The sequence below is a fragment of the Rana temporaria genome, chromosome 2, assembly GCF_905171775.1.
Source record: "Rana temporaria chromosome 2, aRanTem1.1, whole genome shotgun sequence".
Classification (NCBI taxonomy): Eukaryota; Metazoa; Chordata; class Amphibia; order Anura; family Ranidae; genus Rana; species Rana temporaria.
The window spans coordinates 55,476,401-55,503,343 of NC_053490.1; the positions used below are offsets into that span (position 1 = coordinate 55,476,401).

The 26,943-nt window shown below is 42.8% G+C and overlaps 1 protein-coding gene across 1 annotated transcript in view; it reads left to right on the forward strand.

The window, feature by feature from the left end:
- CFAP300 (cilia and flagella associated protein 300) overlaps window positions 1-26,943 on the forward strand; it is a 96,662-nt gene that overhangs the window by 15,465 nt on the left and 54,254 nt on the right. Inside the window, exons 2-4 of the mRNA XM_040340195.1 lie at window positions 768-849; window positions 7,773-7,845; window positions 25,407-25,573. Of these exons, the coding sequence (XP_040196129.1) occupies window positions 768-849; window positions 7,773-7,845; window positions 25,407-25,573 (322 nt within the window). The remainder of the gene's footprint in view (window positions 1-767; window positions 850-7,772; window positions 7,846-25,406; window positions 25,574-26,943) is intronic.

Below are 26,943 nucleotides of genomic sequence, written 5' to 3' on the forward strand. Positions count from 1 at the left end.
TTGCGGTGGACAGATCGGACACTTTTTTGGCGACCAGTTACATTATTACAGTGATCGGGGCTAAAAATAGCCACTGATTACTGTATATACACTGGCAGGGAAGGGGTTAACACTAGGGGGCGATCAAGGGGTTAAGTGTTTCCCTAGGGAGGTGTTTCTAATTGTGGGGGGATTGTACTGACTGGGAGTAGAAAGAGATCGCTCTCTACTTCCCTGTCAGAACGGAGGTCTGTTTGTTTACATTGACAGATCCCCGTTCTGGCTCTCTGTGGCACAATCGCGGGTGGCCAGCGGACATCCCGACCGCCGGCCACGTGCATCGCACCGGCGGAGCGCGCTCACCTGCTATAGCTGTTAAAGGGACCGACATACAGCTACGGTGATTTGCACAGCCGAGCCAACCTGCCGCAGTATAACTGCGACGGCTGGTCGGCAAGCGGTTAAACAGAGGCCAAGATGGCAGCTCTCTTGGCTGAAAAGAATAGGAGGGTTTAGTTTCGCTTTAAGAACATTAGTTTGATTTTCTAATTATTATTGGGCCCAATTAATGTTTTTTTTTTTCAACCACACTGTTAAGAAAATTCGAAGGGGCAGGATCAAAAAATGGTCTTAAAGCAGAACTTTACCCATAACAACTTGCTAAAAAATAATGCTAAAAAATAATATTTTTTATTATTATAAACTTCAACATATCCACTTGTGGTTGTATTCTTTAAATACACAGCACATTTTTCATACTAATTGTTTTCTTTATTTTTTTTCTTCAGGTCAATGAATGGTAGACTAACGGCACAAGTCTTTTTCTATGACCAGTATTTTCAGTCCTATCAAAAAGATGACTTTGTCCTGGTGAGTTTTCCCTAAGCATTGACCATCACAATCTTTCTGGTGTCCCCAGTTTTACCAGTATTGTTTCATGTGTACCACCTATCTTTATCCCAGCACTGTTTTGTCTAAAAAGGAGAACATGGCAAGCAGCTCATCAAATTAGATAAAAAATAAAATCAAGTGATAATTTGCAATGGTACATTAAAAAATGTCTGAGCGCTGATCAGCAAAGAGGAGCCAAGTCGGAACCTGGTTGGCTACATTTACTAATAAATGTTAAAACGATATAACCGGGATAAGCAACCCTGGGCATGCATGCCATGGTGGGTAGGCAATGTAATTTTCAGTGACACCCAGAAAATTGTTATATGGCATGTGCGCTCGCTCGGACAGGCCTATGGGAGGAGCCGAGGATCCTGTGTTGAACACAGTGCCCTTGCTATTGGCTGTAATTTAAAAGGTCATTATGCTGTCAATTACAAGGCCTGACCTGCGCCCGTGGCCAACCACCTCCATGTCATTTCAGAGAAGCCAACTTGATGTCGCTGAGATTCAGGTTCCAGCCTTCCTTCCAGTACCTGCATAGGCTTGTCTGGCTGCAGATGTTACGTGAAGAAGCCCAGATACTTACCCTCTTCTTCCTCCTCCTTGTGTAACCGCTTGCTGCTGCAGGTATGAATCAGCCTGTCTGTACAGGCCCAAAGATAACCCTTTATCACCCAATAGAAATGATTTACTAAAACTGGAGAGTGCAAAGTCTGGTGCAGCTTTGCATAGAAACCAATCGGCTTCCAGGTTTTTTGTCAAAGCTTAACTGCTTGCCGCCTACCCACTATCAAATGACGGAGGGGCAGTGCGCCTCTCGTTCTGGGACGATGTCGTCCCAGAACGGCCGATTACACATGTCCACAGGGGCGTGCTGCTATTGCGGCCACGCTGTGTTGCTAGGAGACAGCGCAACCCGGATCTCTGTAAAGAGCCACAACCGCGGCTCTTTAACCATGTAATTGGCTGTATCCAATCACAGCCGATCACATGTAAACACGGAAATGCCGATCAGCAGCATCTCCTCGCAGGGGACATAAAGACATGTAATCAGGGCACTGATGATCAGTGCCCTGATTACAATTAAGAGCCCACAGTGCCAGCAATTGGTGCCCAAAAGTGCCACCAATCAGTGCCCATTAGCACGTATTGATGTCACCACGTCGTTTTAGAGGAGGACGGGCTCCTGTACTTTGCTGGCTGGCAACTTTTTATACGGAATTTTCTTCTGTGTACATGTAAGTGCATTACTTTTAATTTACTAAATCGGTGAGACTGTATTACGCTATGGTCCATCTCCTTTCTGTTTGAGTTTATCCTCACACATGGTTACGGACCTTATGAAACGTTGGGAGTTATCCAGTTGGTCAATCTGCTTCTTGGTCCGATCCACTCTGCACTGCAGGACAAAGGCCACGGCTGGGTCATAGCCAAACGCCCTTTGTGCTTGCCATCTGGTAAGCGACCATTTAATACGGTGGTGGGCACTTACCTTTGTGCGAGTCACTGTGGTGTTGCTCAATGAGAATTTGGTCTACAGTTTGCCTTGCCTTTGGTTCAACCTATGGACTTTATAGTTTGCCTGCAAACATTTTGCGCAATTTAATCATATGATATGGGCCTATATTAATTTTGGTGCAGTATCATTCCTAATATGTCTTTCTAAGGACTGATGTATGTGTATTTTTATCATTAATATTGGTGCAGTTTACAACCTTTTTGTTTATACTGTACAGTGCCCATTGGTGATGTCAGTCAGTGCTGCCCATCCACCTATTAGTGCTCATAAGTGCGACATATTGGTGCCTCCTCATCGGTGCCACCACATTAGTGCCCATAAGTGCCACCTTATCAATGCAGCCTATCAGTCCTGCCTCATAAGTGCACATCAGTGAAGGAGAAAAATTACATATTTACAAAATTTACTGTCAGAAACTAGTAAAAAACACAGCAGTGATTAAATACTACCAAAAGAAAGCTCTATTTGTGTGAAGAAAATTATAAAAAGTTCACATGGCTTCAGTGTCGCATGATTGCGCAATTGTCATTCAAAGTGTGAAAGCGTATAGGAAAGCAAAACCTGCTTAAATCAGGTCGAGTGCAATTGTCAATAAGTTCTGAGTGATCTCAGAAGCGAGGGAAACCGATGCCATTGACAGAAACCTAACGCCCATCCACATGGGCCCTAAACAGACACAATTTTTTGGAGAAACTTTGACATGACCAGAGCTTTTTTTTCTGTATAGCTACCAATTGTTTTGTGTTTCGTAAGCGGTGCGTTCATTGCGCTGAATGGCGGTCTAAGTGTTAAGGGACGGACAAGGTGAGATGACTGTACAGCAGACATTAATTCTAAAGTCTGCGGATGTCATTAGTGGCAGGAGACTGTGGAACTGGCTTTAAATGACTTTATCAGATGCCCGCCCGAACCACTTGGTGTCCAGCAGACATAACGTATGTTAATGACATTTCCATCTTAATAGTGTGCCATTTGTTTAGAACTATTTAATACGTTGTCGTCTGTGTAGAAGTGAGCTGGCAATGGCAAGTCATTTCCAAAAGGTAGTCAAAATACAGAAAAATAACTTTTTTTATATTCTGTTTACTTGGAAGAAAACCTGTGCTTGTACAAATGGGCATCCTGTTTTGTGGACCTGCTTTCCTGCAAATGCTAGTAGTCTAGCTGACATCCCCGTTACTGGCTTAAAGTGTCACTAAAGGAAAAAAAATGTTTTCTTTAAAATAACAAACATGTTATACTTACCTCCACTGTGCAGTTCGTTTTGCACAGAGTGGCTCCGATCCATGTCTTCTGGGGTCCCTCGGCAGCTGTCTCTGGTCCTCCCCGCTAAAACTCATCACATTCATACGAGAGAGCTCGCATGGTGATAAATCCTAGCGGGCGCGCTCCCGTGATACAGCGAGCGCCCATAGCCGCTCACTGTATCACTCGGCCCCGCCCCTCGGCGCGCCGCGTCACTGGATGTGATTGACAGCGAAGAGGATCTCGGGACCGAGCGTGGGACTTTCGAGAATCTATGCATGTTTTTTTACCTTAATGCATAGATTGCAATAAGGTGAAAAAAAAATTCCTTTACAACTCCTTTAACCACTTCCATACAGGGCATTTTCACCCCCTTCCTGCCCAGACCAATTTTTAGTTTTCAGCGCTGGCGCAATTTGATTGGGAATTGCGCGGTCGTGCGACGTGGCTCCCAAACAAAATTCTCACCCTTTTTTCCCCACAAATAGAGCTTTCTTTTGGTGGTATTTGATCACCTCTGCGGTTTTTATTTTTTTCGCTATAAACAAAAGAAGAGCGACAATTTTGAAAAAAAACACAATATCTTTAACTTTTTGATTTAATAAATATCATAATTTTTTTTTAAAAAACGTTTTTTTCCCCTCAGTTTAGACCGATACGTATTCTACATATTTTTGGTAAAAAAAAAAAAAAAAAAAAGCAATAAGCGCATTTGATCGGTTTGCGCAAAAGTTCTAGCGTCTAAAAAATAGGAAATAGAATTATGGCATTTTAATTTGGTTTTATTTTTTACTAGTAATGGCGGCGATCTGCAATTTTTTTTTAATTTTTTTTTATTTTTATTTTTATTTTTTTATTGTGACCGTGACAATGCGGCGGACATATCGGACACTTTTGACACATTTTTGGGGCCATTCACATTTACACAGCGATTAGTGCTATAAAATGCACTGATTACTGTGTAAATGTGACTGGCAGAGAAGGGGTTAACACTAGGGGAAGGGGTTAAATATGTTCCCTAAAGTGTGTTCTAACTGTTAGGGGGAGGGGGACTCACAAGGGGAGGAGATCGATGTGTGTTCCTCTGATAGGCACTTCCGCACAGCCAACCAGCTGCCATTATTCAGGTGGCCGGCGCTCAAGTTCCGGCCATCTCTGAATAGACCAGCGGCAGCTGGCAACAATAACATACATTCATGCAATGCATGAATGTATGTTATTAGACTCCGTGGCGGGAGAGACCCAGAGTGGGCGGTGCTCCAGCGCCCTCTATGGACGAACCGCCACTGCGGTACTCTTTAAGTCACTGACCTGGAACAAGTATGCAGTTTGGGAAGTCTGACTTTCTCTGGTTGCATGCATTTTCTTGGTCAGGGGCTCAAATATTATTTTAGGCAGTAATAGCCAGGCAGCTAACATTTTCAAAAAGGAGATGGTAAAAAATAAATATATCTATTGAATGCAAGTAGGTTATTTAGCCAAAATAATTTTGCTTAATTTGACACAGTAGGGAAGGATTAGAAGCTTATCTGGTTTTATTTCTCTCTGTGTCCCTGCTGGGGTGATTGACCCGTCTCTTTGGCAGTGGTCAATGGAAAGAAAGTGATGGGAAATCCAAAGTTTTAATCCACTCCCAAAAAAAGTTCCCAAATCACTTCTCAATCTGGGGGAAGAGTGAGTCCACTTCTGGGTTTAATTATGCGTGGCATCTTTCAGTCCACTTCTTGTGAGTCCAGGCTGTAAATGGCGCAACCCCTGCGTCATTAGCCAGCCTGGGCACTGTAGAGGGCTGTATAGACTGGTACTTGCACATTATAGTGTAAGCGCTGTTTGGTGCAGCAGAGGAGACCCTACCACCATCACTGGAGAGGGTGAAGAGGGACCCTACCGCCATCACTGGAGAGAGTGAAGAGGGACCCTACCACCATCACTGGAGAAGATGAAGAGGGACTCCACCACCATCACTGGAGAGGATGAAGAAGGACCCTACCACCATCACTGGAGAGGATGAAGAAGGACCCTACCACCATCACTGGAGAGGATGAAGAAGGACCCTACCACCATCACTGGAGAGGATGAAGAAGGACCCTACCACCATCACTGGAGAGGATGAAGAGGGACTCCACCACCATCACTGGAGAGGATGAAGAGGGACTCCACCACCATCACTGGAGAGGATGAAGAGGGACTCCACCACCATCACTGGAGAAGATGAAGAGGGACTCCACCACCATCACTGGAGAGGATGAAGAAGGACCCTACCACCATCACTGGAGAGGATGAAGAAGGACCCTACCACCATCACTGGAGAGGATGAAGAAGGACCCTACCACCATCACTGGAGAGGATGAAGAAGGACCCTACCACCATCACTGGAGAGGATGAAGAAGGACCCTACCACCATCACTGGAGAGGATGAAGAAGGACCCTACCACCATCACTGGAGAGGATGAAGAAGGACCCTACCACCATCACTGGAGAGGATGAAGAAGGACCCTACCACCATCACTGGAGAGGATGAAGAAGGACCCTACCACCATCACTGGAGAGGATGAAGAAGGACCCTACCACCATCACTGGAGAGGGTGAAGAAGGACCCTACCGCCATCACTGGAGAGGGTGAAGAGGGACTCCAGCACCATCACTGGAGAGGGTGAAGAGGGACCCTACCACCATCACTGGAGAGGATGAAGAAGGACCCTACCACCATCACTGGAGAGGGTGAAGAAGGACCCTACCGCTATAACTGGAGAGAATTAAGAGGGACTCCAGCACCATCACTGGAGAGGGTGAAGAGGGACCCTACTACCATCATTGGAGAGGGTGAAGAAGGACCCTACCGCCATCACTGGAGAGAATTAAGAGGGACTCCAGCACCATCACTGGAGAGGGTGAAGAGGGACCCTACTACCATCATTGGAGAGGATGAAGAGGGACCCTACCGCCATCGCTGGAGAGGATGAAGAGGGACCCTACCGCCATCACTGGAGGGGATGCAGAGGGACCCTACCACCATCACTGGAGAGGATGCAGAGGGACCCTACCGCCATCACTGGAGAGGATGAAAAGGGACCCTACCACCATCACTGGAGAGGATGAAAAGGGACCCTACCACCATCACTGGAGAGGATGAAGAGGGACCCTACCGCCATCACTGGAGAGGGTGAAGAAGGACCCTACCGCCATCACTGGAGAGAATTAAGAGGGACTCCAGCACCATCACTGGAGAGGGTGAAGAGGGACCCTACCGCCATCAGTGGAGAGGATGAAGAGGGACCCTACCGCCATCACTGGAGAGGATGCAGAGGGACCCTATCGCCATCACTGGAGAGGATGCAGAGGGACCCTACCGCCATCACTGGAGAGGATGCAGAGGGACCCTACCGCCATCACTGGAGAGGATGAAAAGGGACCCTACTGCCATCACTGGAGAGGATGAAGAGGGACCCTACCGCCATCACTGGAGAGGATGACCCACCACCATCATTGTAGTTTATGAAGATAGACCCCACCTCCATCACTTGAGAAGATGAAAAGTGACCCTAGATCATCAATCCAGAAATTAATGATTGTATTGTAAAATACTATTTTCAACTGGAGTGTGGGGAATTACTAGCTTTAAAGCGACCCTGTTGCCAATATAGAATTACAAGCAAAGGTGCCTGAAAAGAAGACTATAAATGATCACCTACCCTGCTGCCTGCACTGCTGAGCGCTGTCAGGAGTGTTGATGATGTGTGTCCCCTACAGAGCTCACTAGCGTCCTGTAGCGGTGTGGAGGGCAGCTGTGTGTGTGTTGCCATCAAGTATTGGTTATCCCAGCAGACTTTGCGCTAAGATTCCTCAGCAATGGATTTTCAGCACAGGCAGCAAGAGAGGTAAGTATTTACATTCTGCATTTTAAGTACCACCTTTCTTTCCAATGCTTTATTGGAGGCAGGGTCTCTTTTAATATGATCAAAGAGCAGTGAAAAAAGAAAACAACCTTTAGCAGGCAGACTGCTGTAAGCTGACTTATGTTTGGTTTAATATGAGCCATTATTCATTGCATAATACAAAATTTCATTTCTGTTTGTTCTGCCTTTATAATTGGGCATGCAATGGCACAGCATTAAAAAATAATCTTTATTTTCAGGCATTTTTCCAGGATCCAAATGTGGTTTCCCATTTAAAAGTTCTTTCCAGCTCAGGACAGTGGACTACATTGGGTAATCTTGTTGTTTTTCTTCCGTTTTAAATTTCTTGCTGATGTACAATTATAGGATGAGGGTTTGGGGATTCCAGGTCAATAAAATTGTTCCTTTTTTTTTTTTTTATGACAGATTAGTCGTTTACAGCTACAGTAATCCCTGAGACATTTATAGAGTGGGTGGAGCAGATAAAAATAGAAAATGCAAAACGGCTACTTGTAAAAACAAATGACGCTTATTACGGGAGAAAAGTCGAATTTCTGGATTAATTACAGTATATGTTTTGTTTTGGGGGAATTCCAGCAAAAAAACAAGAGGTTCAGTCAAATGTAATGTTAAAGTGGATGTAAACCCTCCATACACCCAGTGAAGTGAACAGCGTCAGATGATACACAGGGATGAAACTAATCTCAGTACATAGGTTTTACATCCATATCTGCCTTCTTCACATTTTATATACTGTTTGAAAGTTCAGATTGTGTTAGGAAATTGTCTCTTCCTGTTTAACACAGAGTGTGATGTCTGGACATACTGCCAAGATAGCTAAATTTTCTGATTGGAGGAAAGGCACACACCCCCTTTCATCATAGGCAGAGACTCTCAGAGGTGTTTTGTAACAGGGCCAGCTGCCTGCTAATCTATTTATAGCAACCTGCCTGGACAGAAATTTCAGGCTGCTTTTATCTGATGTGTCTGAGAATTTGTCAGGAGTTATCAGACTGATAACAGAGGAACGGGTCAGGAGAGAGCTATGGGGCTTAGCCCTTTGAAGAGAGATAACAAAACCCTGCAGATATATGTGCCCAGCTCAAATTTCATGAAATGGGTTTACATCCACTTTAAAAGCTCTTTTGTCTTTTTATTTTATTTTATTTAGATCAGGGTTTCTTCAAAGCACGGGTCCACAACCTGTGGCCTGGAGAGCCCTCTGATATGGCTCTCAACCTCAAACTGAATGCATGAGTTTTGATGTACTTTCAGAAAGTTCACCATAGCTGCAAGATTTAATAGAAGGTTACATTTGCGGTTGGTGGGCGTTAAAACCCCATAGTTGAGATGTGTTTTTTAATGCCGCAGCTCCCCCCAACAACTGGTGTAGCTCAGGGGTTGCATTGGCGATCCTGTCCCATGCTCCAGGGGGCCCTTGTGGCCTCCATGTCATATTGATCTGTTTTACACTTGGACAAGAGGGGCGGCATATACAGGAACCAATCCTCTCTTTTTCCCTCCTGCAACTGCTGAAAGCTGGCTTCTCCTCCTCTCCCTCCTACCGGCATTCAATGGCTGCAGGAGGGAAATGTTCATTATGCTATTCAAAAAAAAAAAAAGATTATTTCATTGTGGCCCACGACAAGTTGGCAAATCGCTTAAGTGGCCCTTGCTCTTCAAAAGGTTCAGCACCCCTGCTCCAAAGGTTTCTTGAGCAGTGACCAATTTTTGCATCTTTGATGAGTTCCCACTGACACCATTGATCTTTTTAGCTATCTGTCAGGTGGAAAGTCTTCCCAATGCCGGGTTCTCTGTGTTGAAAAGGTTGAGAAAGTCTGATTTCGAGAATTTGTAGATTTTAATCTGACAGCTAGTGAAGCTTATCTTTGGGGCCCATTTATAATGTACAGAAGATATCGCTATTCCCTCCCCGCTATGCATTGCTGTGCTACACACACTACAGCCCATCACAGTCATGAACAGACTGTAATGTGTAGCCGGTGAAGCCTTGTGGTGTCATCTCTGCTCATTGGATTAGCAAAGGCTCTCCTGATGGCTTTTTTTTTTTTTTGAACACTCATTTATATTTAAAGTGGAGGTCCACCCTAAAAAAAAATTGCTAAAAAGGCTCAAAAAGAGAAAATAATAATAATTTATACTTGCCATAAATTGCTGTTACGAGGCAGATCGTCCTAATCTGCCTCTTCCTCTTCCACGGTGAGGTTCTGTGTTCTCCTCCTCGCGTTGCCTCCTGGCAAATGGAGGCGCGCTGCCTTCTGGGACACACAGGACGGTGTTCCCATTCACAAATAGCCGCGTGACTCGTGCATGTGCAGGAGGAAACGGGCAGTTCTCTGCAGTCCTGTTTCCCTTAGTGAGGATGGCTGCGAGGGACAGATCTGCCTTGGGCGCCCGATATCGCAAGCAACCTGGACAGGTAAGTGTTTGTAGCTGCTGACTTTTAATTTTTTTTTTTTTTACCGCCGGACCTCCGCTTTAATGTGCTTCCCCAGCTTCAGGACTCTGAAGCTGGTGGAGCGCTGCGCACATTTGTAAACCACATTGCTGTGCATTTTTTTTCTCTATTAGAGTGGTGCAACCATACCACTGCTTTTTTAAATGAGAGCCATAGAATTTGAAATCAAATCTAATTCTGGGAACCATCAAGTAACAGTCCCTTTTAAAGTCTAGTGTGCCGTACACACGATCATTTTTCGGCATGAAAGAAAACGTCGTTTTTAAAAACGTAATTTAAAATGATCGTGTGTGGACGGCAAATTTTTTTTTAGAACATGCTGCATTTTTTTATGTCGTTTTTAAAAAAAATGTTTTTCGGGTTGTAAAAAATTATCATGTGTGGGCTAAAACAACGTTTTAAACCTGCACATGCTCAGAAGCAAGTTATGAGATGGGAGCGCTCGTTCTGGTAAAACTACCGTTCATAACGGAGTAAGCACATTCATCACGCCGTAACAGACAAAAAAGCGTGAATCGTCTTTTACTAACAAGGAATCAGCTAAAGCAGCCCAAACGCGAATGGAACTTCCCCTTTAGAGTGCCGTTGTACGTGTTATACGTAACTGTGCTTTGCTAGATCATTTTTTAAAAACGATGGTGTGTGGGCAATGTCGTTTTTAATGATGAAGTTGGAAAAACATCATTTTTGGACATGATGAAAAACAGCGTTTTCTTTCATGCCGAAAAATTATCTTGTGTACGCTGCATAAGTTCACTTTTTCACAAAAATGTTTTAAGTGAGCCAATGACGTAACCCTCTACAACCCCAAGTCCCCCAGGTGCCCGCTGCACTTACCACCATGGATGAATAGCTGTCACTGCCCACGCAGCCTGTGCAGCGGCCAAGGGATTTGAAAGCCCTGCTCTTCTTCACTTGGGGCCCAAGGGATGAATCGGAGCAATTTCGATTGGCCAGGTCCTTTGACCAATCAGAATAATTTGATCCATCCCAAAAGCCCTAAGGAAAGAAGGGGTAGAACAGCGAGACTGCTGAAGCAGCTGCATGGGAATGACAGACCCACAGAGATAAGTGCAGCGGGGACTTGGGGTTGGAGAGCGTTACGTCGTTAGTTCACTTTTACATTTTTTGTGAAAAAGTGGACTTTAAAAAGGGGCTGTACACCATTATCTCGTCCGGGCCCTTGGTGGGGGAAAAGGGGGCTGTCAATTCTAATGAAATCTGGTTGACAGAATTTTACCTAGAGTACAGTATGGTACTGCATTCCCAAGGTTTTATAGTCCCGGTGATAAGGAAAGACTTAGGAAAGGGAAGAGCACACTACAACTTTCCTGAGTAAATTAAATAAATATAAAGGAAGATAAATTGCATACACTAATTTTAAGTGAACTTTTCCTGGCCTAAAAAGAGCTTAAGGTGACAGCAATGGGAAAGTACAGGCACTCCGTAGTACCTGCATTAGTCATTCGAGTGGTACCTGTGCTGCAAGCCCTTGGATTTATGGTGCAGGCAGTACACTTTGGAGGACATTTATGAAAACGGTCTTTTTGTTTGTAGTTGGTATTCTGTTCAGAAAAATGTGTATATCCAGGGCGCTCCAAGAATTAGAATCCTGACAGATAAAGTCTGTGTTGGAGAGGGTATCAGATCTTCACACACTTTAGGCAGCACTCAGGGAGACAAGCAATCTCTAATGGAAACAGAAAAACAAACAAGGCGCCTCTAAGTGCAGAAATATAAAACTTTTAATATCCCCTAAAGGGGTTAAAAACACTTACAAGATGGTGGATGAAGCAGGCATGTAGCAGGTAAGTGTGTATAGGTCACTGGCTGAAGAAGGAACCAATGAGCTGTTCTGAAACGTGTCCCGCCTCTGACACACTTCCTGTCCTCTTCCTGTTTGTGTTCCATGCTGGTTCTTGTCTCGCTTCCTCTGACATCATCCCCAGGCTCCAGCACTATTGTGTCCCCTGAACACTCACAGCACAAGTTGGCTGTTATCTTGTGGACTTCCCTGGAAGCTTTATCATCAGACTGGGACTGCCCTGCCACTGGAACATCTTCTGGACACACTTACCTGCTACATGCCTGCTTCATCCACCATCTTGGAAGTGTTTTTAACCCCTTTAGGGGATATTAAAAGTTTTATATTTCTGCACTTAGAGGCGCCTTTTTCTGTTTTTTTTTTGGTATTCTGTTGCTTAATTTTTTAAAGGGTCACAATTTTTTTTTTTTTAGCTAAATAGCTTCCTTTACCTTACTGCAGTCCTGGTTTCATGTCCTCATTGTTCGTTTTTGCTCTGTGATTACTGTGTGTCTAAAACCCCTCAACACCAATCAGTTTCGTTTTACAAACCATCACTGCCCTGTATTGGCTCTGAGTCTCTGTAAATCACAGAACCAGGAAACAGCATGCAAAAACGAAACTGAAACTGTAGGTACATTATATGATTGATTTTTTATCTATTTTTAATCATTTTTAAAAGGAATCAGTTAACTATTATGTCTCTCTACCCTGTAAACATTCATTTCAGCAAAAAACATTTTTTCCTTTACAACTCCTTTAAATGTAATTTAGAGACAGATTTTTTATTTATTTTTTACACATTTTGCCTAAAAAAAAATAGCCACTATAAAAAATAACTGTATCTGTTTGCATTTAAAAAGTGCTTCTTAACACTTCTAAGTTCTGTGACAGTTCTCGTGTTGAGTTTCATGACTAAAAAATTTTCAAAGTTGTGGCATAACTGAGAAAAGAGACAGACGGACACTACCTGGCTGCTCAATCATGCAAAAAATAAATAGAACTGTTCCTTTGGTTTTAAAGCAGACCCAAAGATTAATGTTAACATACCTGTAAGTAGAATACTACTGCTAATGGCTGATTTGGGAGGCAATTTCCCTAATACATGTCGTGAGTAGACATGTGCAATTCATTTAGTTTCTAATTCGTTTTTTAACGAAAATTCGGAAATTAGTTCATTCTGAATTTTCGTATTAACAAATTTTGTATTTACGAATTTTCAGATTTCCGAAAATTTCGAATAGCCGAATTTTCGTATTTCCGAAATTTCGAATTTCCGAATTTTGGAAATTCAGATTTTTGGAAATGCGAAAATAAGTTTTAGAATTTTAGAAATTTCGAATTTTCAAATTTCGAATTTTCAAATTTCGAATTTTTTCAATTTTCGAAAATTCGAAAAAAAATGGAAAAAAATTATTTTAAAATTTCGAAATTGTAACATTCGAAAATGAAAAATTCGAAAATGAAAAATTCGAAAGGAAAAAATTCGAAAATTGAACATTTCAAAATTCGAAAGTTAAAAATTCGAAAATGGAAAATTCGAAAGTTAAAAATTCGAAAATTGAACATTTCAAAATTCGAAAGTTAAAAATTCGAAAATGGAAAATTCGAAAATTGAACATTTCGAAATTCGAAAGTTAATACATTCGAAAATTCGAAATTGAAAAATTCGAAAAATAAAAAAAAAATTTAAAATTTTTACTTTCGATGTTTCGAATTTTCGAATTTTTAACTTTCGAATTTCGAAATGTTCATTTTTCGAATATTCAAAATTTTCATTTTTGAATGTTACAATTTTTCGAAATTTTAAATTCGTTTTTTCCGTTTCTGAATTTCTGAATTCTGAATTTTCTAATTTCCGAATTTTCGAATTTCCAGAATTTACGAAAAAAAACGAATGAAACAAAAACGAAACATTTATTTATTTTATTTTTTGAATTTCCGAAAAAAAAAAACGAAAATAACATAAATGAAAAAAACTATTTTTTTGGCAGTGCACATGTCTAGTCGTGAGTTTTCTCCAGTTGCGAATAAACTCTGAACCTAACGGGTGCTAAGCCCAATCCTCCTCATTTAGCTGCCAAATGTTCGAGCCTAAGTGGGCAGCGGTTTTGACGGGGGGTGGGGCTTAGACTCTTAAGGGGCAGGCCATTGCAGCTCGTGAAAAAAGAACCTATGTGCAGCCTAAACCTGGGATCCAATGGACACGGTTATTGATTGATTGGAAGACTAGCATTGGTACAAGCTGTCTTTTTATCTCCAGAAGTGCACTTTAGTTTCTGCTTTAAGATGCTGATAGACATGACATGACAGTTGTGGGATCTTCCCATTTTAGTCTGCATCAGACAATGATTGCATGCAGATACTGCCTGTCTGACTACTTTTGGGTGGGACCAATGATTAGACAGGTTTGAAAACTTGTTCTGATTGTTATTTCCCCTGATGGCAGCTGACAGTGGAAACATCTAGAACAGGGGAAGGCAACCTTAAAGAGATGGGGATCTACCTAAACAACATGGGAGAAGTCAAAGATCACCATATGTAGATATTCGCCAGCACACCAAGGATCATCAATTACGTCCAAAAATATCTATGATTAAGCACTAATTTATATTGCGAAACGCGTCAGTGGTAGTGCATTTTTCCTTTTTTAAATAAAGACAACCATCAAGGTTTTTTGGAGTGCGGCTGTCCATATTTTCTTTTTCCATTTACTACATCGCCTTATGCAGCTCTTGCTCACTACTACAGCTCCCACTTTACAAGTAGTCCCTCTGCATTGCACCCTGTTTGATGCTCTGGGATGGTGGGTTAGCAAGCACAGACCGCAATCTACCAGTTACCTGCCTGTGATCTACTGGTTGCTGACCCCTGATCTAGAACCTCTGTCCCTTCCTTGTCCTGTGACCGATCCATTCATTTGGCCTTGGTCAAGCCACTACCTATACTCTTTAACACCAGCTCAATAAAACTTAGTGAGTTAGAACCTTTTTACAAAAAATATAATAAAAATCCTTGAAAGCTCAAAAAAAAAATTTAACATTGGTTAAAATAGAAATTAAATAAAAACTGGCCTATACCTTTTAAACTCTAACATGCATTGGTTAACCGCTTAACCACTTAAGCCCCGGACCAATATGCAGCCTAAAGACCCAAGGTGTTTTTACAGTTCGGGACTGCGTCGCTTTAACAGACAATTGCGCGGTCGTGCGACGTGGCTCCCAAACAAAATTGGCGTCCTTTTTTTCCCCACAAATAGAGCTTTCTTTTGGTGGTATTTGATCACATCTGCGGTTTTTAGTTTTTGCGCTATAAACAAAAATAGAGCGACAATTTTGAAAAAAAAGCAATATTTTTTACTTTTTGCTGTAATAAATATCCCCCAAAAACATATATAAAAACATTTTTTTTCCTCAGTTTAGGCCGATACGTATTCTTCTACCTATTTTTAGTAAAAAAAATCGCAATAAGCGTTTATCGATTGGTTTGCGCAAAATTTATAGTGTTTACAAAATAGGGGATAGTTTTATTGCATTTTTATTATTTTTTTTTTTTTTACTACTAATGGCGGCGATCAGCAATTTTTTTCGTGACTGCGACATTATGGCGGACACTTCGGACAATTTTGACACATTTTTGGGACCATTGTCATTTTCACAGCAAAAAATGCATTTAAATTGCATTCTTTATTGTGAAAATGACAGTTGCAGTTTGGGAGTTAACCACAGGTGGCGCTGTAGGAGTTAGGGTGCACCTAGTATGTGTTTACAACTGTTTGGGGGTGTGGCTGTAGGAATGACGTCATCGATCGTGTCTTCCCTATAAAGGGAATGACGCGATCGATGCGCCGCCATAGTGAAGGACGGGGAAGCCGTGTTTACACACGGCTCTCCCCGTTCTTCAGCTCCGGGGAGCGATCGCGACGGAGCGGCTATAAACAAATAGCCGCGCCGTGGTCCCGGATCGCTCCCCGAGCGGACCCGACCTCCGCATGTAGCGGGGGGGGTCCCGATCGGACCCCCCACCCGCTAATAGGCGAGGACGTACGTGTACGCCCATGTGCCTGTACGTGCCATATTGTGGACGTATATGTACATGCGGGGGTCGGGAACTGGTTAAGGACCGCCTCCTGCACATATACGTCGGCAGAATGGCACAGCTGGGCACAAGCACGTACAGGTATGTCCTATTTAAGTGCGCCCGCGACCCGGTCCGAAGTTCCGTGATCGCGAGACCTGCGGACCCGATCGCCACTGGAGTCCCGCGATCGGTCCCCGGAGCTGAGGAAGGGGGAGAGCTGTGTGTAAACACAGCTTCCCCGTTCTTCACTGTGGCGCCGTCATTGATCGTGTGTTCCCTTTTATAGGGAGACACAATCAATGACGTCACAACTACAGCCACACCCCCCTACAGTTAGAAACACAAATGAGGTCACACTTAACCCCTTTAGTGCCCCCTTGTGGTTAACTCACAAACTGCAGTTGTCATTTTCACAGTAAACAATGCATTTTTAATGCATTTTTTGCTGTGAAAATGACAATGATCCCAAAAATGTGTCAAAATTGTCCGAAGTGTCCGCCATAATGTCGCAGTCACTGAAAAAATCGCTGATCGCCGCCATTAGTAGTAAAAATTTTTTTTTATAAAAATGCAATAAAACTATCCCCTATTTTTTAAACGCTATAAACTTTGCGCAAACCAATCGATAAACGCTTATTGCGATTTAGAGAAGAATACGTATCGGCCTAAACTGAGGAAAAAAATAAGTTTTATATATTTTTGGGGGATATTTATTACAGCAAAAAGTAAAAAATATTGCATTTTTTTTTTTTTCAACATTTTCGCTCTATTTTTGTTTATAGCGCAAAAAATTAAAACCTGCAGAGGTGATCAAATACCACCAAAAGAAAGTTCTAATTGTGTGAAAAAAAGGACGCCAATTTTGTTTGGGAGCCACGTCGCACGACCGCGCAATTGTCAGTTAAAGCGACGCAGTGCCGAATCGCAAAAACTGGCCAGGTCCTTTAGCTGTCTAAAGGTCCGGGTCTTAAGTGGTTAAGCAAGCACTAAACTAGAAAATGCATAGTCGCAGTTCTTCTGCGTTCCGGACAACAAAAGCCCAACGATTACACTAGTATTAGACAAGCAGTGCAATAAACTGTTGTAATATACTGTAATGAGCTATCTCTGGATACTGCACTGAAAATAGCAGTTCTTTTTGTCAGCAGTTTTATAGATGAACCTCCATCCACACCTTCCACATCCTGTATTGCCTATGATTGATGATTCAGATTGACAATCACCATCCCCACCCAGGTGATGAAACTAGACTTTTGTGTAGTACTCCCTGAGGACATATCAGGGACAATAGATAAAGATTTTCCGCCAAGTCTCCAGTACTGTCATTAAACTGTCACTTTTTCTCAACTTTGCATTTTCAAGGCACCCATGTACTGCTTATACCAGGTGTAGAGGAGGCAGGGCAGCCATCAGGAATTATGGGGCCCCTTACACAGCTTCAGGCATGGGCCCCCTGGAGCAGAGAACCGGGGGGGGGGGGGGGGGCTGCCGCCTGAAATTGAGATGCGGGGGGGCCCTTTATAAAAGAAAGAAGAAAAATATATATAAAGAAGGGGGGTAGCCATCTGGGGCCCTGGGGACCTCTGGGCCCTTTAATAAAAAATATATATATATATATATATATATATATATATATATATATATATATATATATATATATATATACAAATTATTATTTATTTATTTTTTTAAAACAAAATTACAAAAAAGGGGGGTTGCCATCCAGGACCTCTGGGTCCTTTAATAATAATAATAAAAAGAAACCTTTGGGCCATTTAATAAAAAAAAAAATAATATATAAAAAAAAATAAACATTTATAACAAAAAAAAAGGGGGGGGGGTTGCCATCCAAGGCCCTGGGGACCTCTGGGCCCTTTAATAAAAACATAAAAAATAAATATACATAAATAAAAAAATAAACATTTATAACAAACAAAAAAAGGGGGTTTGCCACATGGGGCCCTGGGGACCTCTGAGCCCTTTAATAATTTTTATATATATATATATATATATATATATATATATATATATAAGAAAAAAATGTATATAATTTTTTTTTTTTTATAAAAAAAGGGGGGGTTGCCATCCGGGGCCCTGGGGACCTCTGGGCCCTTTAATAATAATAATAATAAATATATATATACATATATGGTAAAAAAATCGCAATAAGCATTTATTGATTGGTTTGCGCAAAAGTCATAGCAGCTACAAAATAGGGGGTAGTTTTATGGCATTTTTATGAATAATTTTTTTTTTTTTACTAGTAATGGCGGCAATTATCGATTTTTATTGTGGCTGCGACACTTTTGACACGTTTTTGGGACCATTGTCATTTTTATGGCAATCAGTGCTATAAAAATGCACTGATTACTGTAAAGATTACACTGGCAGTGAAGGGGTTAACCACCAGTTGGTGCTGCAGGGGTTAAGTCAGTTCTAGGGAGTTATTCTTGCTCTTAGGGGGCGTGGCTACACGTGACACGTGACTGATGGTCGTTCCCGATCACGGGGAACAGCCATCAGTGACAGTGTCACTAGGCAGAATAGGGGAATGCCTTGTTTACAAAGGCATCCCCCTGTTCTAACTTTGCCGACCGCAATCGCGGGCCACCCAGGAACATCGGCGGTCGACAAGTGGTTAACTGACAATTGTGTGGTCATGCGATACTGTACCTAAATAAAATAGATGTCCTTTTTTTCCCACAAACAGGGCAGTCAGTTTAGGCCAATTTGTATTGGCCTAAAGGAGTCAAAAACTAGATTTACCTAGCATCCTAAGCTAGGAGGGTTCTACACTCATTCAAGGTGGATAAGGAAATCCTCCCAGATGTGTCATTGTATTCTGACAGCGGGATTCCCCCACCGTCAATACACACTGATAAGTGCTGCAGCAGATTGGCTCAAAGCAACATTTTCCAACAAGCCTGTTTATGAGAAGTCAATCAATATACAGAAAAAAGATTTCAAAACAAGAAGTGCAAACTGGTGACAATGTTTCTTTAAAATTGTTTAGAGCTAAACCCAGTTAAAACATTTTTATTTTTTTTAATATCTGTAAAATATTAATGCAATGTTACTTTTTATCTGAAGCCATTTTCATAGGTCTGCGGCTTTTTACAAAAATAGCACTTGCTAACCCTGCCATGAGGTACCTGTGCAGGCATTTGCGGTATGGGGTGACAGCGTTCTCTCCCTGTCTCTCAATTGCTGTCCTGTGTTTTTTTACTGTTTGTCACATTTGCAGATAACAAGTAAACTGTGTTGACACTCGTTGTGTGGCCACGTTCTCTTGTTGTTTCAATCAGAAGCCTTCAATTTGCAAATTACCAGTAGTTTTACCAAGTGAATTTTGACTTCTCTTAGGCCCCATGCACACGAGACGCTGCTAAACTCGAGTTCAGAGGCATTTGGGCATTTTTTTCAACTGCCCCTGAACACATTTAATGTTATCCTATGTGTCCATGCACACGATCACGTTTTTTGGCGTTTCAAAGCAGTTGGGTTTAGGGCCGTTTTTCCAAACCCAAAATTTTGGGTTCAGAAGCTTTCAGCTTTTGCGTTTTAGACGCAAATCGCGGCAAAACGCTGCTAAACGCAGCAAAACACGGCACAAATAGTTTGATTCTGAGCTTGGGGAGGGTCTACAGTGTTTTGGGGATAAACGCTGACAGCCGCAAATCGCGGTAAAACGCCGCAAATCGATTAGAGGCGTTTGTAATAGCGTCTCGTGTGCATGGGGCCTAAGACGCTGGAGGGATGATTTTACATTGCCCTCTATGGAGATGGAGATGGTTCACATCTCCACGCCGTACGCCTGCCGCCTGAAAACAAGTCCCGGACCTTTGTTTCAGGCAGCTTTCGGCGTTCGGCATAGGAGATGTGGACCTGCATTCACAATCGCAGCGTTTTGTCGCCGCAAATCGCGGTACAAAACGCCGCAATTCGCGGGACAAAACGCAGCGATTAGGTACGCCAAGGTGTAAATACAGCCTCAATATATGAGGTGCAACAAAGTAAAAATATATTTGTTCTCATTTGCAAAGTGAAGTTTCCCTTTGTTTCACTTCATTCATGAACATAAGTGTAAACTTTTATTTGCAAAGTGAAAATTCCCAGTGAAAGTGAACATGGGTTACTCCTTTAATAATCGATACATTTTTTTTAGGAGCTGGTCCTCTGCCCTCCTCTTCCCCCCATAGACAGGTATTTTAAACATCTGAATTCCCAGCAAGTGACTGGGGATTTTCGGATTTTACCGTCCCCCCTACCCTGGTGCCCTAGAGCCACTTGCTGGGAATTCTAATTTTTTCTATTCTTGTCTTCCAACGATCTTCTTTATTTTCATCCTGCAGCAGCTGAAAGCCAGCTTCTCCTCCTGTCCCTCCTTCCAGCATACAGATGCTGCAAGAGGAAAATCCTGGGGATCAGTTCAAGTAAATGCCCCCCCCCCCCGCTACTCCTTCTGTCCTTGTTCCTCTTTTTTTCTGCTGCCCAGCCCCCCGCGTACTCTCCTTTTACCAAAGCCCCCCAACAGGGCTTCTAAAAAAAAATTCTAAAGAAACTACTGATGCCGTCCACTGCCCTAGTGACTGACACCGTCCACTGCCCTAGTGAGTGACACCGTCCACTGCCCTAGTGAGTGACACCGTCCACTGCCCTAGTGAGTGACACCGTCCACTGCCCTAGTGAGTGACACCGTCCACTGCCCTAGTGAGTGACACCGTCCACTGCCCTAGTGACTGACACCGTCCACTGCCCTAGTGACTGACACCGTCCACTGCCCTAGTGACTGACACCGTCCACTGCCCTAGTGACTGACACCGTCCACTGCCCTAGTGACTGACACCGTCCACTGCCCTAGTGACTGACACCGTCCACTGCCCTAGTGACTGACACCGTCCACTGCCCTAGTGACTGACACCGTCCACTGCCTTACTGACACTGTCCACTGCCCTAGTGAGTGACACTGTCCACTGCCCTAGTGAGTGACACTGTCCACTGCCCTAGTGAGTGACACTGTCCACTGCCCTAGTGAGTGACACCGTCCACTGCCCTAGTGAGTGACACCGTCCACTGCCCTAGTGAGTGACACCGTCCACTGCCCTAGTGAGTGACACCGTCCACTGCCCTAGTGAGTGACACCGTCCACTGCCCTAGTGAGTGACACCGTCCACTGCCCTAGTGAGTGACACCGTCCACTGCCCTAGTGAGTGACACCGTCCACTGCCCTAGTGAGTGACACCGTCCACTGCCCTAGTGACTGACACCGTCCACTTTTAAGATTGGTTAAGTTTGTATTTCTTTCAGTGACAATAGTTTTATTCTATTTTTCTAAGTTTTCCTTACTAATTAGTTAGGCCTTCCCAGCTAATTTCTTAAAAAATTTAATAAAATGGCGCTCAACCCCAGTGATCTGATTTAGATCCACTTTAAGCTCCTTCCTTCATGGAATGTTAGTGGTGAATGTCACTGCTAAATCTTCCCCAGCCTACCCTCTCAGTATTACCTCGCAGACAGCATCAGTGTACAAAGAATAAAAATAGAAGGCTTTAAACATGGCAATTTTTAGTCCTGGACAAAAACACATACGATTTTATTAGCTCTATGCTATGATTTAAGTAGCCAATTTGCTGTCCATAAAAAATAATTGTAATAAAAGGTTCCGCCAGCTGTCTTTCTGGGGGCGAGGCCTACCTAGCTGCTGGGATTTGTCAAGCTCTAGGCTTAAAAGGTCCAAATACAACATTCACCTTCTCTACTCTTCTCAGTATTGTATTAACCACTTCAGCCCCGGAAGGATTTACTTTTACCCCCTTAATGACCAGACCCTTTTTGCGACACGGCACTGCATCAATTTAACTGACAATTGCGTGGTAGTGCGACGTTGTACACAAACAAAATTTATGTCCTTTTTTTTCCACAAATAGAGCCTTCTTTTGGTGGAATTTGATCACCTCTGCTGTTTTTATTGTTTGCGCTATAAGCCAAAAAAAAAAACAGACAATTTTCAAAAAAAAAAAAAAAAAAAAATTCTGCAATTTTTAGTGGGACAGATTGGACACTTTTTGCCACTTTCTTGGGGACCAATGACATTTATACAGCGATCCATGCAAAAAATAGCCACTGATTACTGTATAAATGACACTGACAGGGAAGAAGTTAATACTAGGGGGCAATCAAGGGACTAAGTGTTCCCTAAGGAGATGTGTCTAACTGTGGGGGGGGGGGGTGGACTGACTAGAGGAGGAGAGAAATCGCTGTTCCTGATCACAAGGAACAGGTGATCACACTGAACTCCCCTGTCAGAACAGGATCTGTTTGTTTAGATTGACAGATCCCCATTCTGGCTCTCTGTGGAGCGATCGTGGGTAACCGGCAGGCACCAGCCACGTGCATCGGCTCCTGCAATGAGCCGCAGGTGTGCGCGCGCCTGCTATTGCTCTTAAAGCGGCCGGCGTACACCTACGGCGATTTACGCAGCCGAGCCAACCTGCTGCAGTATAGTGACGGTGGCTGGTCGGCAAAGTGGTTAACCATTTGGCTGGCCAAAGACCAGGCTACTTTTTTTTTCCCCCCACAAATAGAGCTTTCTTTTGGCGGTATTTGATCACCTCTGCGGTTTTTATTTTCTGCGCTATAAACAAAAATAGAGCGACAATTTTGAAAAAAAAACAATATTTTTACTTTTTGCTATAATAAAAATCCCCCAAAAATATATAAAAAAAAAACATTTTTTTCCTCAGTTTAAGCCGATACGTATTCTTCTACATATTTTTGGTAAAAAAAAAAATCGCAATAAGCGTTTGATTGGTTTGCGCAAAAGTTAGAGCGTCTACAAAATAGGACATAGTTTAATGGCGTTTTTATTAATATTTTTTGTTTTACAATAATGGTGGCAATCAGCGATTTTTATCATGACTGCAATATTATGGCGGACACATAAGACACTTTTGACACCATTTTGGGACCATGCCCTATTTTGGGAAAATGCACTGATTACTGTAAAAATTACATTGGCAGTGAAGATGTTAACCTGTAGGGGGCGCTGAAGGGGTTAAGTGTGACCTAAGAAGTGTTTCTAACTGTTGGAGGGCGTGGCTTGCCGTGACACAGCACTGATCGCTGTTCCCGATGACAGGGAACAGACGATCGGTGACATGTCACTAGGAAGAACGGGGAGATGTTGTGTTTACACTGATATCTCTCCGTTCTTCAGCTCTGTGACCCGATTGCGGGACATCGGCGGACATCGAGTCCACAGGTCCCACGGGCACGGTCACAGAGCTTGCGACAGGGTTGCAACCACACGGCTGGCAAATTAAAGGGGACGTGTATATATACGCCCATTTGCCCAGCCGTGCCATTCTGCCTACGCAAATAGGCGTGCGGCAGTCCTTAAGTGGTTAAAGAGTATGTCTTGGCAAAATAAATAGAAAAACATACTCAGTATATCCCGTGATTACATGTTCATATGTTTTTGTCTCTTAGCACTATATACATTCTGTATAGTAATAATAACAGTTTGTGCAGCACTTTACAATATAAAGCGAGACAGTACAGTTCCAATACAATAAAATACAAGAGGGTTAGGAGAATCTAATAGGATGGGGCAAGTGGTACAAAAGGTAATACCCGTGAGGGATGAGCTGATGGAAGAATTAAAAGTTAAAGTGGAGTTCCACCCATAAATATAACATTACATCAGTAGTTTTAAAAAAATGTCATTAGTCCTTTAAGAAAAACTTTTTTTTTTAGATGCCTTCAAAGTGTTGTTGCTAGGCAGAATAGTTAATCTTCCCTCTTCCTGCACCTAGGTGCTTAAGCTTCCTAACCTACACCGCACAGACTCCTGGGAATGTAGTGGGTGCAACTTTCCAGGAGTCTGTGCACTCCCCAGTCTCGAAGAATCATGTGACTTGGACAGTACAGGTGCTGAAACATGATCTGAAACCTATTACACTGCTTGTGCAGCACTGAGCATGTGCGAGATCTGCAAGGCTGAAATCCAGGAAGTCATACAGTCTGGCTTCATGATGCCCACACTTAAGATGGCCCCAGTCAATTTCTATTTTATAAAGTGTCTAAATGCTGTAACAACCTAACAAAACGGACCTTAGTTTACAGACTAACTTTACTAGAATACATTAAGCTTGTGTATTACAGGGGTATTTATATTTAAAAAGTGAAATTGTGGCCGGAACTCCGCTTTAAATTGTTAGGTGGAGGCGGGATAGGCTTCCCTGAAGAGATGCATTTTCAAGGTGGCCATAGTAGGACATAGCCGTAGAGATCGAGGTAAGGTGTTACAGAGGATGGGAGAGGCTCTGGAGAAGTCCTGGAGAGAGGAGACTAGGGAGCTAGAGAACAGGAGATCTTGGGAGGGGCAGAGAGGACAGTTTGGATGATCTTATGAGACAAGATTGGGGATGTAGCTGGGGACAGAATAGTGAATGGCTTGTGTATGTTTGTCTTAGAATTTTGAATTAGTTGAGCAATCAGAAACCAGTGGAGGGACTGGCAGAGAGGAGTCATGGACAATGAATGGTACATAAGGTAGAGTAGTCTGGTAGCAGCATTCTTGATAGACTGAAGAGGGGGTATCCTATGGAGAGGTAGGCCTATGAGAACGGAGTTCTTGGTGGTTTCTTTAACCGCTTCACATCCCGCCCATAGTCAAATGACGTCCACAGATGGGATCTCCCATCCTGGGTGAACATCAGGGAAGAGGGCACGGGGGGGGGGGTGGGATGTGGTGTAATATTATAAGGTCAGTTTGAGCCCTGGTTCACACTGGTGCGATTTGACATGTCAAATCGGCGGCATTTGCTGGAATTTCCTCTTCAAAGTCCCACAATTATCTGTTGGGCCTGCCAGTGAAGATCAATGTCCCTTTCTATGATGGGGTGACAACGATGCTGCACTGCTCCCTTATTCAGTGCAGAGTTGCCACTCTCATGCAGGCTGTTCTCTTTGCTCTACAATGGGAAAGTTGCAGGGGGCGTGGCTATCAGCATTATCAGTACTGACTCATTACTCTGTAGCTTGTCATTCAGCACCTGGCCACGCCTAGTCCTGCACACAGCCCTCTGGATTGACAGCACTGCCTCTGCTGCTGAAACCCTCCCAGTCTGAGCTGCAGTGTCTGGGACGTGTAACATGTGAGACACAAATGAAGGAGGATTTGGCTCAGTCAGGTAAGGTAAGGGAAGCATTTTTTTTTTTTACTTTATATGCATCACTGGATTTGATATTTGTTTAGGATTTCATACAGGGGTATTTAGTTGTAGTCAGTTGGATTGAAGTGTAACTTTAATATAAATGTTGTTTGGTTTAGCTTTTTTTGTTCCTTGGCGCTTGAATCCTTGTTTATAACAAAATAGAAAATAAAGAGTCTTCCCAAAGAGGCCAAAATTTTTTTTTATTATTGACCAATCGATGTCCTAAATACACGTAACAGTTATTTTCAGCTTAATATGTGTTGCTGTATAAAAAGTATGTTTGTTTTTCAAGGACGCGAAGTTAAAAAGGTTGACGTAAAAGAAGTGCCTTGTACTCAGCTGTCAATGTCAATATTTGACCGTCTGCATGCAGAAAATCTTGTCAAGGAAGGCGGATATATTTCCAAGTGTCTGGATGAATATGTAGATGACTTCATTATCTCAGATGAACTTCGGAAAGTAAGTGTAGCATCAGATACCTATTTAACCACTTAAGCCCCGGACCTTTAGGCAGCTTAATGCCCAGGCCAGGTTTTGCGATTCGGCACTGCGTCGCTTTAACAGACAATTGCGCGGTCGTGCGACGTGGCTCCCAAACAAAATTGGCGTCCTTTTTTCCCCACAAATAGAGCTTTCTTTTGGTGGTATTTGATCACCTCGGCGGTTTTTATTTTTTTGCGCTATAAACAAAAATAGAGCGTCAATTTTGAAAAAAATGCAATATTTTTTACTTTTTGCTATAATAAATACCCCCCAAAAACATATCTAAAAATTTTTTTTTTCCTCAGTTTAGGCCGATACGTATTCGTTTACCTATTTTTGGTAAAAAAAATCGCAATAAGCGTTTATCGATTGGTTTGCGCAAAATGTATAGCGTTTACAAAATAGGGGATAGTTTTATTGCATTTTTATAAAAAAAAAATTTTTTTACTACTAATGGCGGCGATCAGCGATTTTTTTCGTGACTGCGACATTATGGCGGACACTTCGGACAATTTTGACACATTTTTGGGACCATTGTCATTTTCACAGCAAAAAATGCATTTAAATTGCATTGTTTATTGTGAAAATGACAGTTGCAGTTTGGGAGTTAACCACAGGGGGCGCTGTAGGAGTTAGTGTTCACTTTGTGTGATTTTACAACTTTAGGGGGGTGTGGCTGTAGGACTGACGTCATCGATCGAGTCTCCCTTATATAAGGGATCACTCGATCGATACGCCGCCATAGTGAAGCACGGGGAAGCCGTGTTTACATACGGCTCTCCCCGTTCTTCAGCTCCGGGGAGCGATCGCGACGGAGCGGCTATAAACAATTAGCCGCGCCGTCGTCCCGGATCGCTCCCCGAGGGAACCCGACCACCGCAAGTACCAGGGGGGTCCCGATCGGACCCCCGACCCACGTCTAGGCAGGCACGTACAGGTACGTTGATGTGCCTGTCCGTGCCATTCTGCCGACGTATATATGTACATGAGGCGGTCGGGAAGTGGTTAAAGTCCAACTGTCGGAAAATGTTTAACATCTGCTAGCGCTGCATGATTCTGGATAAAGTGGGAATCACTATTTTTTTGCTTAGAATAAAGATCACGATTTTCGGCGTAACATCATCTTTCATATTATACAAAAATATTGGGCTAACCTTACTCATAAAAATTGCTTTTGAAAGACTGCTGCGCTAATACAGTGTGATATTAAATATTGCAACGACTGTCATTTTATTCTCTAGGGTCTCTGCTAAAAAAAAATATACATAATGTTTGGGGGTTCTGAGTAATTTTCTAGCAAAAAAAAATACAGATTTTAACTTGTAAGCAACACGTGTCAGAAAAAG